We start from the raw sequence: 19,615 nt of genomic DNA, 5'->3' as shown, positions 1-19,615 counted from the left end.
TTTAGGAACCAGAGGATGAACGCTCCCCACTTCCAAGTTGCAGGTGGATGATTCTGAAGGTCATGCTACACAGTTTCTTGGAGGATCTCCAACAGGGCTGAGCCCCGGTTCCTCACAGTGGTAAGCAACTCAGTGATCCTCCCCTGGAGTGGCTCTCCTTCTGCCATATCCCCGTAATTCTGGCCAGTGCCCTCCACTGTGGTTCTGCAGGACCACATCCTGAAGCAAGCACCTACGTCAAGTCCGCTTCTTAGACTCAGTTCCTGGGAGGAAGCCAAGCTCAGGCCCAGGTGCGCACACACAAGGGTTCTCTAGAGAACGTACCTTGCAGTGGAGTTGCGGGTCTAGGCCACAAGTGTGTTTCACTTTATTATATAACGTCACACTGATTTCCTGAATGATTGTATCAGTTTATCACTAGCATTAGTGTCTGGTGATTTCTGCTGCCCCATATTCTCATCGGCATATTCTTGTTAGGTTCTTTAACCACCCCCTGCAATCTATGGATGAGTAATGATAAGTCATTTTTTAAAAAATGTTTGATTTTTGTTTTTTGGCTGTGCCGCACAGCATGTGGGATCTTCCTTCCTCAACCAGACATTGACCTTGTGCTCCCTGCATTGGAAGGGTGCAGTCTTAATCTCGGGACCACCAGAGAAGTCCCTGATAACTCATTTTTATTTTAATGGCTCATGTGGTTCATTGCCTTCTCATGCATGTGTTGGTCAGTTGGATATTCTCATTTTGTGAAATGCCTGTTAATACCTCTTGTCTGTTTTTATTGGGTTGTCTGTGTTTTCTTGTATTGATTCATAAGAATTAATTTTATTTCCTATGTTCCTGGTTTGGGGTGTTGTGTTATAAATTGTCTTTGGCCTGTGGTGATGGTTAATTTAATGTGTCAGCTCTGCTGGAGAAAGAGATGCCCAGATAGCTGGTAAAACATTATTTCTGGGTGTGTCTGTATTACTGGGAGAGATTAGCATTTGAATCAGATTGAATAAAGAGCATCACACTCACTGATGCAGTGGGCATTATCCACTGAGGACCTGAACAGGACAGAAAGGCAGGGGGAGGGCCGATTTGCTCTCTGCCTGATCGCGACACCCTTGTGCATTTGCCCTTGGACATTGACACTCTTTGTTCTGGAGCCTTTGGACTCGGGCTGGGACCCACTGTATTGCTTCCCCTGGTTCTCAAGCCTTTGAGTTGTCAGCTGTCATTTTCGAGAGCCCACAGGCCTCACAGACCAGCTGGTACCTGATCTGGTGCTTGCCAGGCTCTAGAACTATAAGAAAATAAACTTCTGTTGTTTAAGCCATCAGTCTGTGGTATATTAGATGAATACCATAAATACACTGAAATTGGCTTATCTGCTCTCCCATGGATGCTGGGAGGGATTGGGGGCAGGAGGAGAAGGGGGCGACAGAGGATGAGATGGCTGGATGACATCACTGACTCAATGGACATGAGTCTGAGTGAACTCCGGGGGTTGGTGATGGACAGGGAGGCCTGGCATGCTGCAATTCATGGGGTCGCAAAGAGTCAGACATGACTGAGTGACTGAACTGAACTGAACTGATGGATGGGTATTAGTATTGTTTTCAGGTGTTATCTATTATGACTAAAGTTGCTAGAAGCCCTCTTTACAAGTCTTTTTGTGAATATATGTTTTCTTTCCTTTGGGTAAGTACTTAGGAATGAAATCATTTGGTTCTAGAATAGGTATATGTTTAATTTTATACAGAATTTTCTGTTCTGGTCTGAATATTTGTGCCCACGAAATTCATATGTTGAAGTTCTAACCCCTAATGGGATGATATCTGGAGGTGGGGCTTTTTGAAGGTAATTAGGGTTAGATTAATGTGGTCCACTGGAGAAGGGAATGGCAAGCCACTTCAGTATTCTTGCCTTGAGAACACCATTAACGGTATGAAAAGGCAAAATGATAGGATACCAAAAGAGGAACTCCCCAGGTCATTAGGTGCCCAATATGCTACTGGAGATCAGTGGAGAAATAACTCCAGAAAGAATGAAGGGATGGAGCCAAAGCAAAAACAATACCCAGTTATGGATGTGACTGGTGATAGAAGCAAGATCCGATGCTGTAAAGAGCAATATTGCATAGGAACCTGGAATGTCAGGTCCATGAATCAAGACAAATTGGAAGTGGTCAAATAAGAGATGGCAAGGGTGAATGTTGACATTCTAGGAATCAGTGAACTGAAATGGACTGGAATGGGTGAATTTAACTCCGATGACCATTATATCTACTACTGTGGGCAGGAATCCCTCAGAAGAAATAGAGTAGCCATCACGGTCAACAAAAGAGTCTGAAATGCGGTACTTGGACGCAATCTCAAAAATGACACAATGATCTCTGTTCGTTTCCAAGGCTAACCATTCAATATCACAGTTATCCAAGTCTATGCTCCAACCAGTAATGCTGAAGAAACTGAAGTTGAACGGTTTTATGAAGACCTACAAGACCGTTTAGAACTAACACCCCAAAAAGGTGTCCTTTTCATTATAGGGGACTGGAATGCAAAAGTAAGAAGTCAAGAAACACCTGGAGTAACAGGCAGATTTGGCCTTGGAATACAGAATGAAGCAGGGCAAATGCTAATAGAGTTTTGCCAAGAAAATGCACTGGTCATAGCAAACACCCTCTTCCAACAACACAAGAGGAGACTCTACACATGGACATCACCAGATGGTCAACACCAAAATCAGATTGATTATATTCCTTGCAGCCAAAGATGGAGAAGCTCTATACAGTCAACAAAAACAAGACCAGGAGCTGACTGTGGCTCAGATCATGAACTCCTTATTACCAAATTCAGACTCAAATTGAAGAAAGTAGGGAAAACCGCTAGACCATTCAGGTATGACCTAAATCAAATTCCTTATGATTATACAGTGGAAGTGAGAAATAGATTTAAGGGCCTAGATCTGATAGATAGAGTGCCTCATGAACTATGGAATGAGGTTCGTGACGTTGTACAGAAGACAGGGATCAAGAGCATCCCCTGGAAAAGAAATGCAAAAAGCAAAATGGCTGTCTGGGGAGGCCTTACAAATAGCTGTGAAAAGAAGAGAGGCAAAAAGCAAAGGAGAAAAGGAAAGATATAAGCATCTGAATGCAGAGTTCCAAAGAATAGCAAGAAGAGATAAGAAAGCCTTCTTCAGCAATCAATGCAAAGAAATAGAGAAAAACAACAGAATGGGGAAGACTAGAGATCTCTTCAAGAAAATTAGAGATACCAAGGGAACATTTCATGCAAAGATGGGCTCAATAAAGGACAGAAATGGTATGGAGCTAACAGAAGCAGAAGATATTAAGAAGAGGTGGCAAGAATACACAGAAGAACTGTACAAAAAAGATCTTCACGACCCAGATAATCATGATGATGTGATCACTAATCTAGAGCCAGACATCTTGGAATGTGAAGTCAAGTGCACCTTAGAAAGCGTCACTACAAACAAAGCTAGTGGAGGTGATGGAATTCCAGTGGAGCTGTTTCAAATCCTGAAAGATGATGCTGTGAAAGTGCTGCACTCAATATGCCAGCAAATTTGGAAAACTCAGCAATGGCCACAGGACTGGAAAAGGTCAGTTTTCATTCCAATTCCAAAGAAAGGCAATGCCAAAGAATGCTCAAACTACTGCACAATTGCACTCATCTCACATGCTAGTAAAGTAATGCTCAAAATTCTCCAAGCCAGGCTTCAGCAATACGTGAACCGTGAACTCCTTGATGTTCAAGCTGGTTTTAGAAAAGGCAGAGGAACCAGAGATCAAATTGCCAACATCCGCTGGATCATGGAAAAGGCAAGAAAGTTCCAGAAAAACATCTATTTCTGCTTTATTGACTATGCCAAAGCCTTTGACTGTGTGGATCACAATAAACTGTGGAAAATTCTTAAAGAGATGGGAATACCAGACCAGCTGACCTGCCTCTTGAGAAACCTGTATGCAGGTCAGGAAGGAACAGTTAGAGCTGGACATGGAACAACAGACTGGTTCCAAATAGGAAAAGGAGTATGTTAAGGCTGTATATTGTCACCCTGTTTATTTAACTTATATGCAGAGTACATCATGAGAAACGCTGGGCTGGAAGAAACACAAGCTGGAATCAAGATTGCCGGGAGAAATATCAATAACCTCAGATATGCAGATGACACCACCCTTATGGCAGAAAGTGAAGAGGAGCTAAAAAGCCTCTTGATGAAAGTGAAAGTGGAGAGTGAACAAGTTGGCTTAAAGCTCAACACTCAGAAAACGAAGATCATGGCATCCGGTCCCATCACTTCATGGCAAATAGATGGGGAAACAGTAGAAACAGTATCAGACTTTATTTTTGGGGGCTCCCAAATCACTGCAGTTGGTGACTGCAGCCATGAAATTAAAAGACGTTTACTCCTTGGAAGAAAAGTTATGACCAACCTAGATAGTATATTCAAAAGCAGAGACATTACTTTGCCGACTAAGGTCCATCTAGTCAAGGCTATGGTTTGTCCTGTGGTCATGTATGGATGTGAGAGTTGGACTGTGAAGAAGGCTGAGCGCCGAAGAATTGATGCTTTTGAAGTGTGGTGTTGGAGAAGACTCTTGAGAGCCCCTTGGACTGCAAGGAGATCCAACCAGTCCATTCTGAAGGAGATCAACCCTGGGATTTCTTTGAAGGGAACGATGCTAAAGCTGAAACTCCAGTACTTTGGCCACCTCATGTGAAGACCTGACTCTTGGAAAAGACTCTGATGCTGGGAGGGACTGGGGGCAGGAGGAGAAGGGGACGACAGAGGATGAGATGGCTGGATGGCATCACTGACTCAATGGACATGAGTCTGAGTGAACTCCGGGAGATGGTTCTGGACAAGGAGGCCTGGTGTGCTGCGATTCATGGGGTCGCAAAGAGTCTGACACGACTGAGCAACTGAACTAACTGAACTAGGTCTTGATGGGTTTAATGGCCTTATAAGGAAAGGAAGAGACAGAGTGCCCATACCCCTGCCTCACTTCATGTGCCGGGAAAGCCCGTGCACAGACACAGCCAGAGGCAGATATTTGCAAACAGGAGGAGAGCCTTCATGAGAAAACTGACTCCTTGATCTTGGAACTTCCAGCCTCCAAAGGAGGAACAAAGGTTTCTTTTCTAAGTCACTCAGTTTATGACATTCTGTTATGAAAACCCAAGCAAAAAGAAACACTTTCAAACCATTTTCCAAAGTGATTTTGTGTGTGTGCGCCATTTATAGCCCTACTGGGAATATATGAGCACTCCATGAGGTCGCTAAATGATGCAAAGGAGCTATTTGGAACTGGAGCTCAGTTACTTGGTTTAGTAACATTTCCCATAGGTTTCAGGTTTGTGTGTTGTAAACAATCCTGAACCATCATGTATGTGTAGTTACAGAAAAGTATTCCTCTACTAGCAAACAATGTGAGGTTTGGTTGCGGGAAATTGGTCCTTGGTATATTTACAAGCAGATTTGACAAGTAATAGGAGAAATCAGAGTGTAGGTCTGCTGCTCACCCATCAATTCCCGTTAATTTGTTAAGGAAAATGAGAGGCACACAGTCAAAAGTAACAAAGCACAATTTAAATTTGGGGCTGGAGATTTACTAGAGGAGCCTGGGAGGTTTTCTTGGGTAAAAAAAAAAAAAAAAAAAGAAAAGAAAAGAAAGAAAGGAAAGCAGCAGCAGCTAGAAAAGACCAACTGAACATGTCAAAGAAGCAACTTTGAAGATCTACTGGGAAAAGATGGAATAATTTAAGTATCAAAACAAAAAATGATGGCAGTTAAAAAAAAAGTCCAAACTTACATTTACCAATTTACCATACTTCCCAGCAATTGCACTCCTGGGCATTTATCCCAGAGAAATAGAAAAATGTTCCCCACAAAACCCTATATACACCACTGTTCATAGCAGCTTTATTCATGAAAACCCCAAACTGGAAACAATCCAAATATCCCTCAATAAGTGAATGAACAGCAGTGTATCCATACCATGGGATACCCCTCAGCATTAAAAAGAAACAAACTATTAATACATGCAACAACTTGGGTGGATCTTAAAAGCATCCTGCTGAGACCAGAAGCTAGTCTCAAAGGTTACATATTGTGTGATTTCATTTCCATAACATTCTCAAAAGGGCAAAATGGTAGGAGTGGCAAACAGTAGGTTGCTAGGGTTAGTGACTGTGTGTGGCTGTAAAAAGCTGTAGCATGAGGGAGCTCGGCGGAATCACAGTTCTGTATCTTGACTGTGGGGTTCGTTGCCCACGGGCGAGAGAAAGTCCTAGACCTATACACACAGACTGCACCCATGGCAAATTCCTGCTTTTGATGTTATAATCTAATTATGTGAATTAGTATTGGGGGGAACCGGGAAGAGAGTGCACACGTCTCTGAGTTAATAATGATTAGAAACAACTGAAAAGAAATCCTCATTCATCATCAGTGGAAACTGTTAGGACATCCAGCTTAATCTGAAAAAGCTTTTTTTTTTCCCCGAAATAATTCTAAACAATTAAACATTTTATTTTATATTGGAGTTCAATTGATTAACAATATTGTGTTGGTTTCAGGGGTATAGCAAAGTGATTTGGTTATACATATATACATCTATCTATGCTTTTTCAAATTCTTTTCCCATTTAGGTTATTACAGAATATTGAAAACGTTTTTCTGTGCTATACAGTAGGTCCTTGTTGGTTACCTATTTTATGTATGCTAGTGTGAATATGTCAATCCCCAATTCCCAATTTATCCTTCCCCCACTTTTATTCTTTTTTAAGCAAAAGTAACTCAAGCATTGATCCTGCCTTCCCTCTATGAATCATATTTCAAGATAACCAAATTGTTCTGGAGAAGACTCCTGAGAGTCCCTTGTACAGCAAGATCCAACCAGTCAATCCCAAAGGAAATCAACCCTGAATATTCACTGGAAGGACTGATGCTGAAGCTGAAGCTCCAGTATTTTGGTCAGCTGGTGCAAACAGCAGACTCGTTGGGAAAGTCCCTGATGCTGGAAAGATTGAAGGCAGGAGGAGAAGAGGGCACCAGAGGATGAGATGGCTGGACGGCATCACTGATGCAATGGGCATGAACTTGGGCAAACTTCATGAGACGGTGAGGGACAGGGAGGCCTGGCATGCTGCAGTGCATGGGGTCACAAAGAGTCAGATACAACTAGGCGACTCAACAACAACAACCACCAAATCGCTGATGAGGGAAAATTTTGCTTTCTATATGAACTCCAGCCAATATGTCTAGAAACAATTATAGAATTGAAAAAGTCATTATTTTGCAACATCTATAGGATCATAGGAAAAGCAAGAGAATTCCAGAAAAACATCTACTTCTGCTTCACTGACTACGGCAAAGCCTTTAACTGTGTGGATCACAACAAACTGTGGAAAATTCTTAAAGAGATGGGAATACCAGACCACCTTACCTGCCTCCTGAGAAATCTGTATGCAAGTCAAGAAGCAACAGTTAGAACTGGACATGGAACAATGGACTAGTTCCAAATTGGGAAAGGAGTACGTCAAGGTTGTATATTGTCACCCTGCTTATTTAACTTCTATGCAGAGTACATCATGAGAAACACTGGACTGGAAGAGACACAAGCTGGAATCAGGATTGCTGGCAGAAATATCAATAACCTCAGATATGCAGATGACACCACCCTTATGGCAGAAAGTGAAAAGGAGCTAAAAAGCCTCTTGATGAAAGTGAAAGAGGAGAGTGAAAAAGTTGGCTTAAAGCTCAACATTCAGAAAACGAAGATCATGGCATCCGGTCCCATCACTTCATGGCAAATAGATGGGGAAACAGTGGAAACAGTGTCAGATTTTATTTTCTGGGCTCCAAAATCACTGCAGATGGTGACTGCAGCCATGAAATTAAAAGACACTGGTTCCTTCGAAGAAAAGCTATGGCCAATCTAGATAGCATATTAAAAAGCCAACAAAGGTCCATCTAGTCAAGGCTATGGTTTTTCCAGTAGTCATGTATGGATGTGAGAGTTGGACCATAAAGAAAGCTGAAAGTTGAAGAGTTGATGCTTTTGAACTGTGGTGTTGGAGAAGACTCATGAGAGTCCCTTAGACTGCAATGAGCTCCAACCAGTGCATCCTGAAGGAAATCAGTCCTGGGTGTTCATTGGAAGGACTGATGCTGAAGCTGAAACTCCAATACTTTGGCCACATGATGTGAAGAACTGACTTCATCAGGAAAAGACCCTGATGCTGGGAAAGATTGAAGGTAAAAAGAGAAGGGGACGACAGAGGCTGAGATGGTTGGATGGCATCACCGACTAGATGGACATGGGTTTGAGCAAGCTCCGGGAGTTGGTGATGGACAGGGAAGCCTGGCGTGCTGCAGTCCGTGGGGGTCACAAAGAGTTGGACATGACTAAGCGACTGAACAGAACTGAATGATTCAATCAGTATAGGCAGCAATAATCTATATAAAAATTATTAAATGAAATATTTATGTGGAATCCTGTAATGGAAGGATCAGCCTGGTCCGCATCACACCTGAGTCCACTGACCAATCTCAGTTCTTAATGTCACTCAACGTGGGACAAAGGGCTGTCTTAGTCTGTTTGCTATAACAAAATACCATAGGCTAGGCGGTTCAAACAAAAGACATTTATTTTTCATGGTTCTGAAAACTGGGAAGTTCAGGATAAAGGGCCCAGAAGATATCTGGTGAGGACTCTCTTCTTGGCTTTAAATTCTTTTAGGTAGTCAGGGTTGTTGTTGTCCAAAGTGTCTGACTCTGCGACCCCATGGACTGCAAAGTGTCTGACTCTGTGACCCCATGGACTGCAGCATGCCAGGTTTCTCTGTCCTTCACTATCTGCTGGAGCTTGCTCAAACTCATGTCCATTGAGTCGGTGATGCCATCCAACCATCCTATCCTCTGCCACCCACTTCTCCTTTTGCCTTCGATCTTTCCCAGTGTCAGGGTCTTTTCCAGTGAATTGGCTGTTCACATCAGGTGGCCAAAGTATGAGAGTCAAGCATACATAGTCAAGGGAGGGAATGTATTTCTTTGAAGCCTGCACGGCCCCCATGCCAATGTGGAACTTTCTGGGGAGGCTTGTTCTGAACTTCTTCATCCTCTAAAGCAGGGAGATGCCTCTTTTGTTCATTGATGATCCCCCATATTTAAAAAGGACCTGGTAAAAGAATGCATGAGTTTTGGAACACATCACTGTACCTTTTAGATCAAATTTCTGGTTTTGGAAAAATCCACTGACAGAGTGTTAGTGGGCCTCCAACTCACCATCATCACGAGTGAAAATGCATGTTCCAGGATCTACGTGGGTGTAGTTATTATTATTATGTGAAGAAAATTCAACGTGCTGCTCTCGCTGTAGGCTCCACACTGACAATCAGTGATGTGCCCTGGGGAGAGTTCCATCTGTACAAGTTCTCATCGTTATTCCTACTTAAAGTGACTGTTTCGGAAACTACTATGGGCTCTTTGCAGCACTAAGGAGCTAATGTCTATGTTTCTTATCAGGTTACGTTGCATGAAGGCAGTGCTGTCAAAAGGTCGCGGTGGATGATGCCATGGGGTGACTGTGGACCCTGTTCTGATGGTCAGGTTCTCAGTGTTGCCCAAATGACCTCGAGCAGGTCATTCTCCTGCAAAACTGTCTCCCTAATCAAACATCTGGGATAATGATTTGGGTAGTAGGTAGCATTGACCTCTATATGGCAGATTGGAAAAATCCACCCATTCGACATCCCCACTGTGTGCACACCCTTTCCTAGAACCGTCTCCACTTTGCTTTGGGTAATGGGGCAGGCACTGATGCAAACAGGAGCATGAAAACCTGTTTCTATTTCTGCTTCCTTGGCCCCCAGCTCTGCTGTGAGAACATGCCTGGGCTGGGCTGCCGGAGGGATGTGGGAGAGGAGCCTAGGGATCCCAGGGGAGACCACCCTAGACCTGCCGGCCCCCACGAGCCTGTCAGGGACAGCAGCTGGCTGAGTGAGCCCAGCCCAGGTTCGCAGAACCATCCAAGCACCTGCTGATGATGGGGAATGAGAAATACAGGGCTCTCGTTGCTTTCCAAACCCTCCTGTGTGCATCTTAGCCTCATTCTCTCCTACTGGGAACCCCCAGCACAATCTCCACAATGTGTGCACGGATTTCTTTTTTTTTTTAATTTAAACTTTTTATTGAAGTAGATTTGTGATGTCGTGCTAATCTCTGCCATACAGCAAGGAGACTCAGCCACACATATATAGACCTTCTTTTTAAAAATTTCTTTTCCATGATGGTTTATCACAGGACACTGAATATAGTTCCCTATGCTATACAGTGGGACCTTGCTGTTTATTGATCCTATATATAACAGTAGTATAATATATATATTTGTATGTAGTTTGTGGTCATTTATGGGCTTCCCTGGTGGCTCAGCAGTAAAAAATCCACCTGCAATTCAGGAGACTTAAGAGACCTGTGTTTGATCCTTGGGTTGGGAAGATCCCCTGGAGAAGGAAATGGCAGCCCACTACAGTATTCTTGCCTGGAGAATCCCGTGGACAGAGGAGCCTGGCGGGCTACAGTCCACGGGGCCACAAATAGACATGACTTAAGGGACTGAGCAGTCAGCCCTCACTGTGGTAGTTTATAATAATAGTTCGCTAACCCTCAAACTCCCTGTCCTTCTCTCCCCCACCCCCTCCTTACATGCACAGACTTCTGTTTTAAAAAGTACGCTGTCATATAAAACATATACAGAAAAGCAATCAAAGCAAATGTGAAGCTTTGAAACACATTTTTACAAGGTGAACATGCCGTAGGGCCACCCCCAGACCAAGAGCTGGAGCCGATGAGGGCCCTGGAAGCCCCTTCCTCTCCTCTCTGTTACTACCCACCCTCCCCCACCCCTTATCCTAACTTCAAACCCTGCAGAAAAACAGATAAGTGGAATTTTCTTTGATTGCCTGAATGGTCTTTTCAAGGATGAATGCCCTCTGTCAGCTCTCAGCTAATCAGTTTACCCCAAAGTATGCAAACACAATTCACTGTTCCTGGACCCATAAAGCTTATTGTTGCCTTTGTTCCCTGACTCAGCCCATCACCTGTCCACTTAGATGTGAACAAAGGATATGCAAAGTCATTGTAACAGTAAGCCAAGGGATGCAGGCCTCTGAGTGTGGTTTTTTGTTTTTTTTTGACAAATAACTGCCCCCAGATGGCTTAAGAAACGAAATCACATATTCAATGCAGTAGTAAAGGCTCTAAACATGATTAGTTTTTAAACCATAACAATGAATAATGAATCTAGTGGTCTAGAGTTCTGATATTTCTTTAAAATTCCCAAGCATTTCGGGAAATTTAATTCATTTATGTAATAGGAGATCAATAAAACATTCTCTTATTTCCACTGCTACCAGACATTGTGTTAAGCATGAGTTGTTAAATTCCTTTCAAGTATCATAATCAGTCACATACAAATGGTCTGGTTTAACAGGGATCTATGCTCAGTTTCAGGGTTTTTTGGGATTGTGCTAGAGAGGAACAGAGCATCAGCAGGACATCCACATTCGTGGCGGACACCGTTGGGTTCATAGTTCTGTATCACTTTAAGAAAAGAGCCATGTGAATGAGGCCAAGGTGGGATCCTTAGCAGGGCTCCCCATACTTTTTGGCACCAGGGACCAGTTTCTTGGAAGACAATGTTTTCATGCACTGGGGGCCTGGGGGATGATTCAAGTTACATTACATCCCTCATGCACTTTATTTCCACTGATAGTGCATCAGCTCCACCTCAGATCATCAGACATTAGATCCCGGGGGTTGGGGACCCCTGCTGTGTTGGAGCAGTGAGTAACTCTAACAGCACTATCAAATAATTGAGTTTCCCCTCTTCCTCAAGGCCTGAAGGGATCTTTCTACAAACTCTATGTTGATTAGGGTACTCCTGAAGAGGACGAAAAATATTATGAGAGGCCTTTGACTGCTTGTTCCCCTGGAGAAGGAAATGGCAACCCACTCCAGTATTCTTGCCTGGAGAATCCCATGGACGGAGGAACCTGGTGGGCTACAGTCAACGGGGTCGCAAAGAGTCGGACACGACTGAACGACTTCACTTCACTTTGACTGCTTGTACTGGTTGCTATTCTACGAACTTTATCTTTCACTGGAGAATGATCCATGTTGTTATTACCAACGGGATTTCTCAAATTTCTCTCAAGTCCCCACAGAAATACCGCAAAATAAAGGTATTTTGAATACTCTGAATAAAGGCAACAGAGGCAAAAATTATTCTCCAAATCAGTTTATATGATTCATCAAAACCAATTCCTTGAAATACATATAAACAGAAAACAGTGCTACCTTTATTATTTACATAAAATCTTCTTTCTCACCAATACAAAAGTGTTATCATTTACTCTATCCTTAAGAATGAAAAACATGTATGTTTTCTCAGGTCCTAGTCCAATAAATAATCTCCCGTGTCAGCATGACTTTCCCTAAGATAAATATCCTCAGAGCTTTGGGATACATCCGATACGTGGATCACAAATTTTTGTCCATCTGTCAGGGTTATGAGGGTCTCCTGTCCCAGAGGAAGGCTGAGTCTGATGGTACTTTCTGTGGCTTTATCCTCCAACAATACTTGGATGAGCTGTGTGGGGTGGGTAGGGCGGGGAGGCGGTGTTTTAGAAGAAAAAATGAAAAGAGAAAGTTACACTTTTCCTGTTTCAGGATCCACCATTTGAATTCTCCTACCACACACTCATCTCACCCTGGACCTAGTGCAGGGGACCCTGACTTCCCAGGGGAGCACTCAGGGGCTGCTGAAGACTTTGTGGAAGGAATCTGAAACCCAGGATGGCACAAGAGAGGGTGTTGGGAGTTGGCGCAAGAGTGGGAGCAGGTGGCTCCCTTGAGGAGAAGGATGGGGGCACTGCAGGTGTTTGTGAGGCCAGAGAGGGGAGCAACACTGCCATGAAAGGCACAGGGCAGGGGCTTCCCCGGCAGTCCAGGGGTTAAGATCCTGTGCGTCCAATGCAGGAGGTGCGGGTGCGATCCCTGGTTGGGGAACTAGGATCGTTCATGCCACGAAGCTCGGCCAAAAAATTAGAAATTAAAACAGACTCAGAGAGCCTGGATCAGTTGTGAAAGTCAGGAGGGAGCCTGTGAAGTGCCCACGGGTCTCCTCGCAGCTGTAATGCTCGTCACCTTGGCTGCTTTCCAGATGGATACTGACCCTATGAGCCGGCACAGTTGGCTCAAGTTCCCACACAGACCCTCCCTCCACCACTGGTCAAATAGACCAGTGTATAAAGGAGGAGGTCTGTGAAGACTCTCATGGGTTACATTAACACTCTGCTGCTGCTGCTAAGCCGCTTCAGTCATGTCTGACTCTGTGGAACCCCATAGACAGCGGCCCACCAGGCTCCCCTGTCCCTGGGATTCTCCAGGCAAGAACACTGGAGTGGGTTGCCATTTCCTTCTCCAATGCATGAAAGTGAAAAGTGAAAGTGAAGTCACTCAGTTGTGTACAACTCTTAGCGACCCCATGGACTGCAGCCCACCAGGCTCCTCCGTCCATGGGATTTTCCAGGCAAGAGTACTGGAGTGGGGTGCCATTGCCTTCTCTGTACATTAACACTCTATAGGGTAGTAATTGACATGAGACATTCACAGACTCTTATGTTGTCTCTCAGATAGTCATCAAGTTGCTTGAGCAACCCTTCCTATCAGAGAAACAAGGATAATACGCCACCCCCAGCTCCAAGGGTATTCGAAAGATGGGCAAATCCCCAGATATGATTACTTTCAAACTGACAGAGATGTATTTTCTTGGTCTGGTTTCTTCAACAGTGCCCCCTCCATCTCCATAAGCTAGCATATTTTGACAAAGATGTGCAAAAGATGACTTTGAATGCAAGGTTAATGAAAGTACATATCTCACCCATTCTCCATAAATTCAATGATAACCGTCACCAACCAATGAAAAGATGTTTTTCTTCTGTCCCTCGAAACAAAAAACAAAGCAAAAAAAAAAAAAAAACCAAAAACAAATACCACCTGTCTTCATCTTTACCTTTTGGCCGAAGTCACTTATTTTTAAATATTTTTGCCATGCTTTCATGCTTCAGTATATGACCTAAACTGAAAACTCAGTTGTGTCTGACTTTGCAGTTCCACGGACTGTAACCCACCAGACTCCTCTGTCCAGGCAAGAATACTGGAACTGGTTGCCAGGTTAGGGAGAATGGCCTTTATTTAATAGCAGTATAATTTTTCCTTTATGCTTAAGACATGCCTTGGCATCTTACTATTTTGAGCATTGGTAGAATGGACAAGAGCGACAGATGGAAGTGGCAGTGGGGACTGCTGACTTGAGCTGCTGCTGTAGGTGCAGGGACTGAGCTGAATTGTTCAGGGGCGTCAGCCCCAGAGGTGCAGCTGAACAGGTGTTAACTCGTGGCAGAGGAAAGCACATGGGACCCTGAGCGTGTGCCTTTTTGCTGAAGACAAGTGCACACGCTGACTAGTGAGTGCAATGGAAACCAGACGAGCCTAACTTTTCAGTGTTCGAGTGTTTAAGTCATTATGGCTAAACTGGCGGGCTCGCACGAGCACAAGCAGGTTTAATTAATCTCTAATGCATATTACCTTGGATTATCTGACATGTATCTGCTTGTATTGCTTTATTATGTCGTTCAATTATTTAATGTCCTTTCTACTGTTGCCACCAATTAATTATAGGTGGAATGCACCCATTGCAATAAACTCCAGAGTGGCTAGGGGACTGGGGAGAGAATGTTCTGGAAGGGCGTTCAGATTAGGAGGTTTTGTTGGAGAAATAATAACAATGACTAGGGTTATGGGTACTTTTTATGCTTCTAAGAATTTTACAAATAATTAACTTATTTATACCTCATTATAGCCTATGGAATTAGATGTCTTTATTTCCATTTTGTAGAAGAGGAAGCTGAGCAGGCAAATAAAGCGTCTTGCCGAATGTTCTCAGCTCCCCTGTCCATGCGATTTCCCAGACAAGGATACTGGAGTGGGTTGCCATTTCCTTCTCCAGGGCATCTTTGCGACTCAGGGACTGAATCCATCTCCTGCGTTGGCAGGGGGAGTTTACCTCTGAGCCACCTAGGAAACCCGCTTAAATGGAAGACGTGGGATTGCTCACAGTGGGCTACAGATATTTTCCCAAATCATCAGACTCGAACATCCAGCTCAGACACGCGTCCTGTTGGGGCTCCCAAGCAATTAGGATAAGCCCTTCCGGTGGGTCCTGTCACCCGGGACAGGGTGTGTTCTCCAAAGGGTCAGGGGCCAGGAGAGGGTTCTCTAGGGCACAGTCTGGCCAACCTGTCCCTTCTCCAGACTGAGCTGGGCCTTCTCTCTGCCCACGGCCCTGAACCAGCAGCTCAATGAGTACAGCCTGAACCGCCTCCATCTGCTCCTTCTCTCGGTGGCCCAGCACCCCTCCCCCGTCACCAGTCCTGATTGGGGGCCAGTGTTTTCCCATTTCCCGGTCTCTGTCTTGTTGACTTCATATACACACTCCCAGGGAGATGAGTTTATTTACAGACTCACATTAGAGCCTCTAGCACCGAGAGCGCGGAAGCACTGGGTGTTGAATTTACTATTTCGAGGTCAGCAAATGAATGCCTGATGGAGACAGAGGGTTGGTGACTGTGAGAAGTGGCTCTTTGGCTCCTGTTTCATTTGTCCAGGTCAGTGGGTGTCTCGTCCAGTCCAGCTCGGTAACAGCCTGCCGAGGTTCTGTGCGCTTGGAATGGGGAAGGGCTGCAGGGCATGGACGGGCATCCCAGGTGGTGCGTCCTGCCAATGCAGGAGACACAAGTTTGATCCCTGGGTGTGGAAGATCCCCCGGAGAAGGAAACGGCAACTGACTCCAGTATTCTTGCCTGGAGAATCCCACGGACAGAGGAGCCTGGTGGGCTACAGTCTATGGGGTCACAAAGAGCTGGACACGACTGAAGCGACTTAGGATGCCTGCAGGGCACAGACAGTTCCAGCTGTGACTCAGCCACGTGGCTTTGACCACGTTTCATCCAGGTTGAGGTCACACTCCTGCCTTCAGGGGTCTGGGGAACTTGTGGATGTGAAAAGAATGCCACGCAAAGAGGCCAAGCTTCCAAACATGTGTGCAGGAGTTTTAGAAATTACTACTGACAGTTGTTGTCAAGGTTTATTTCCCCAACCAGCCCACTCTCCTGCCTCTCATCTAGCTGAACTTCCTGCTCAATCTGCCTCCCCTCCCTGGCATTCGCGACCCCCTCTCAGATCTCTGCATCCTGTGTCCTAGCTTTTTGGGGGCCTGGACCATCCTCCTCCCATCTAGCACTGTAGGAGAAGAATGATGAGATCAGGCAGGCCAGGGTGTCAGCCTCCGTTTACTTGCTGTGTGACTCTGGGCCTCTACTTAGCTTTTCTGAGCTTCTGTCTCCTCATCCATGGCATGAAAACGATAAGAACAGATACTGTGCAGGGTTGTATGGCTTTGAGACAATAAATATCAAGTGTGCACAGTACATTTGATAAGTAGCCATTCTTACTTTATTATTTTTTTAATATGTATTTATTTTTTATTTACTTGGCTGCCCCAGGTCTTAGTTGCAGCATGCAGGATCTAGTTCCCTGACCAGGGATCGAACCCCAGCCTCCTGCACTGGGAGTGTGGAGTCTTAGCCACTGGACCACCAGAGAAATTGCCTTACTTTTCATTATTTTAATTGTTTGGCCATGCTGCAAGGCTTTCAGAATCCTAATTTCCCAACCAGGGATCAAAGCTCAGGCCCTGGGACTGAAAGTGCACAGTCCTACCCACTGGACTACCAGAGAATTCCTGCAATCCTTATTTTTATATCTTTCAAGATGGACCCCAATTCCATCCTTTCAAAAATCTTTTGTACTCAGACTATTCAGTGTTTCCTTTCTTTAAACGCTGCCAGAGGCATTTTCAGTGCATGTCACTCCTCTTAGTTGTAGTGATCTGCTGCTCAGTGAGTCTGTTCATGCCAGGCAGGCTCAGCTGTCCCCATATTCCACAGCTCTCATCAGACCAGGCACGTTTTGGAGCTGAGCAGTGGTCAACAGGCACACTGGCAAAATCGCTTAAAGTAGAGATGAATCTAGAATCCCGTGTCCTTGTTTGGACGGTGTATAACCCCCTCTATGGGTTTCTTAGGTTTCCCTGGTGGCTCAGATGGTAAAGAATTTGCATGCAATGCGGGAGACCTGGGTTCAATCCCTGGGTTGGGAAGATCCCCTGGAGTAGGGAATGACAACCCACTCCAGGATTCTTGCCTGAAGAATCCCATGGACAGAGGAGCCTGATGGGCTACAGTCCACGGGATTGCAGAGTCAGACACAGCTAAGTGGCTATGCACAAGCACGTGGGTTTCCTAGCCCTCTGGGTTCTCACTTCCCTGAGAACACCGGTGGACGGAAGGCCGGGCCGCGGTGTGCGTACCTTGTTGCCCGTGACGGTGTCTACCAGGAAGCCAGGCACCCTGACCACCACACTGCTCCCTGCCGTGGCACCGGGGCTCTGGCCTTTGCATCTGAGCATCACCCGGGGGGGATCTGCACTCAGGCTTTCACGCTCCTGAGCTGGGGGGCAGTCTGGAGGGTGGTGGGGCTCATGGTCTGGCTGGACGGGAGACTGGTCATCTGGCAGTATCTCCTTGAGACTCCCCACGTTGTCCTCCTCATCTTCCTCCTCAATGCACGACTGAAGTATATGAATCACATATTCCAAAAGCAGCAAGTGAAACAGGTGCCAGGAGCCTACATTGACATAACAACCCCCCAGTGAATAAGCAGACAGACAGATGGACAGGTAAACAGATCCCGGTGGAACGAACAGCTTTTCCAGGGCTCTCAGCTCCCGTGCACTAGAGCCTCATTCCCCCTGGCAAAGCCCGAGTCCCTGCAGCGTCCATCACCCTCGCAGCATCCCATACCCAGAGGACCCCAGAAGGTGGCTTTAGCACGAGGTGCTCAGTGAGCTGAGTCATGACAGGGAACATGAGCACAGCTTCTGTGAGCTGGGAGGAGGGCCACCTGCAGGGAAACGGGTACCCTTCCGGGAGGTGGAGAGCGAGCCCCTCGACCACCCACTGCCTGGTTGCATCTCCTGGGGGAAACGCATGAGGGGTGCAGGGGCTGTCCTTAGGGAGCTGGCGGGCAGGCACCAGCTGAGTGCTCTGAATCCCAAGGCCTCTGGCTCCAGAAAACAAAAGGATAATTAACAGTTCAGTTGAGAAACGGGGTGGGGGGGATATCTGGCTTATAACAGTTCTTAAAAGATAATTTTTAAAATTAATCTTTAAAAATCTTTTTAAATTTCAAATTTACTTATTTTTTAATTGAGGCATAAATGCTTTACAGAATTGTGTTGGTTTCTGCCACACATAAAAAGGTAATTTTTTAATGAAGATAAAACTGTGATTCTTACACAGATATAAAATGAATGCATTTCAAAGATTTTATGGGACTCAATTAATCAGAGAAACAGCAAGCTGCTGCAGCTGATTATAGCATTGGGAGCTCAGCTCGGTGCTCTGTGAGGACTTACTGGGGAGGGATGGGGCAGCGGGAGGGAGGCCCAAGAGGAGGGGATATACGTATACATACAGCTGATTCATGTTGTTGAAAGGCAGAAACCAACAGTATAATTGTAAAGCAATTATACTCCAATAAAAAATAAATTTGAAAAAGAGAATTCAAAGGACTAAACATACACAGACAGTAAAGAATGCCGCTGACATTAATTTACGAATAGATGCCCCACACGGCTGTCCTCAGCTGCGCCCACCCGACACACTATAGTTTGCACTTCTGGGCAGGAGAATCATATTACCTGTTTGATACAATTTGCAAGAGCTATAAAATAACTCAGACCATGATCGACGGCAACAACCCCAGAAGGGTGTGTTGACCCTTTCTGCGCAATTCAAAGCTCTGCACAAAGTCCACTCTTCTCTGCTAGGTCTTGAGTGAGAGAGCCTAGTTCTGTGAAATGACATGGCCTGGTCTGGAATAAGTCTGACCCTGAAACAACTCTTTGCTTGTTTGACTTTGTGAAACCAAGGTCCATGTGCAGAGGAAGAACGGGTGGTGTGAATACTCTGACGTCGTATAAAGGTCCAAGAAGGTGGAGGGGGAAACCGCTGTAAGCCGAGAATGGCACTCACTCTATGAGTTATCAAAGGGTGCTGCGGCCACCAAGCCACCACATTGCAGCCCCCGACAGTGAGCCCTGGGGGAACGCGGGATGGAGGCAAGGTGTCCACTCCTCATCTAGTCATCAGCTGCTGCAGCCGCCCCAGCAGCACCCCCCCGAGGAGACTCAGGGTGAGAAAACACAGGATAGCGGCCTGGAGAGCGGAGAAGCATATCAAAGGAATGATTTCAGGGAGCCCAGACTCTTGCATCCTCCCACGGACAGAAGAGCACTCAACCCCTCAGGGCTTCCCTGGAGGCTCAGATGGTCAAGAACCTGCCTGCAATGCCGGAGACCCAGCTTCCATTCCTAGGTCGGGAAGATCCCCTGGAAGAGGGCACGGCAGCCCAC

At 45.4% G+C, this 19,615-nt stretch overlaps 1 protein-coding gene across 3 annotated transcripts in view; it reads right to left on the bottom strand.

The window, feature by feature from the left end:
- Nucleotides 1–12,300: 12,300 nt before the first annotated feature.
- Nucleotides 12,301–19,615, bottom strand: part of RFX8 (regulatory factor X8) — a 52,096-nt gene continuing 44,781 nt past the window's right edge. For all 3 annotated transcript variants that reach the window (XM_069580577.1, XM_069580574.1, XM_069580575.1), the window contains 2 exons: nt 17,510–17,826; nt 12,301–12,667 (listed from right to left, as the gene is read on the bottom strand). In XM_069580577.1, the coding sequence (XP_069436678.1) occupies nt 12,473–12,667; nt 17,510–17,826 (512 nt within the window). In that variant the 3' untranslated portion in view covers nt 12,301–12,472. The remainder of the gene's footprint in view (nt 12,668–17,509; nt 17,827–19,615) is intronic.

Source organism: Ovis canadensis, chromosome 3 (genome assembly GCF_042477335.2).
Source record: "Ovis canadensis isolate MfBH-ARS-UI-01 breed Bighorn chromosome 3, ARS-UI_OviCan_v2, whole genome shotgun sequence".
In the NCBI taxonomy this organism is placed as follows: Eukaryota; Metazoa; Chordata; class Mammalia; order Artiodactyla; family Bovidae; genus Ovis; species Ovis canadensis.
This window is presented reverse-complemented; position numbering and strand designations above follow the sequence as displayed.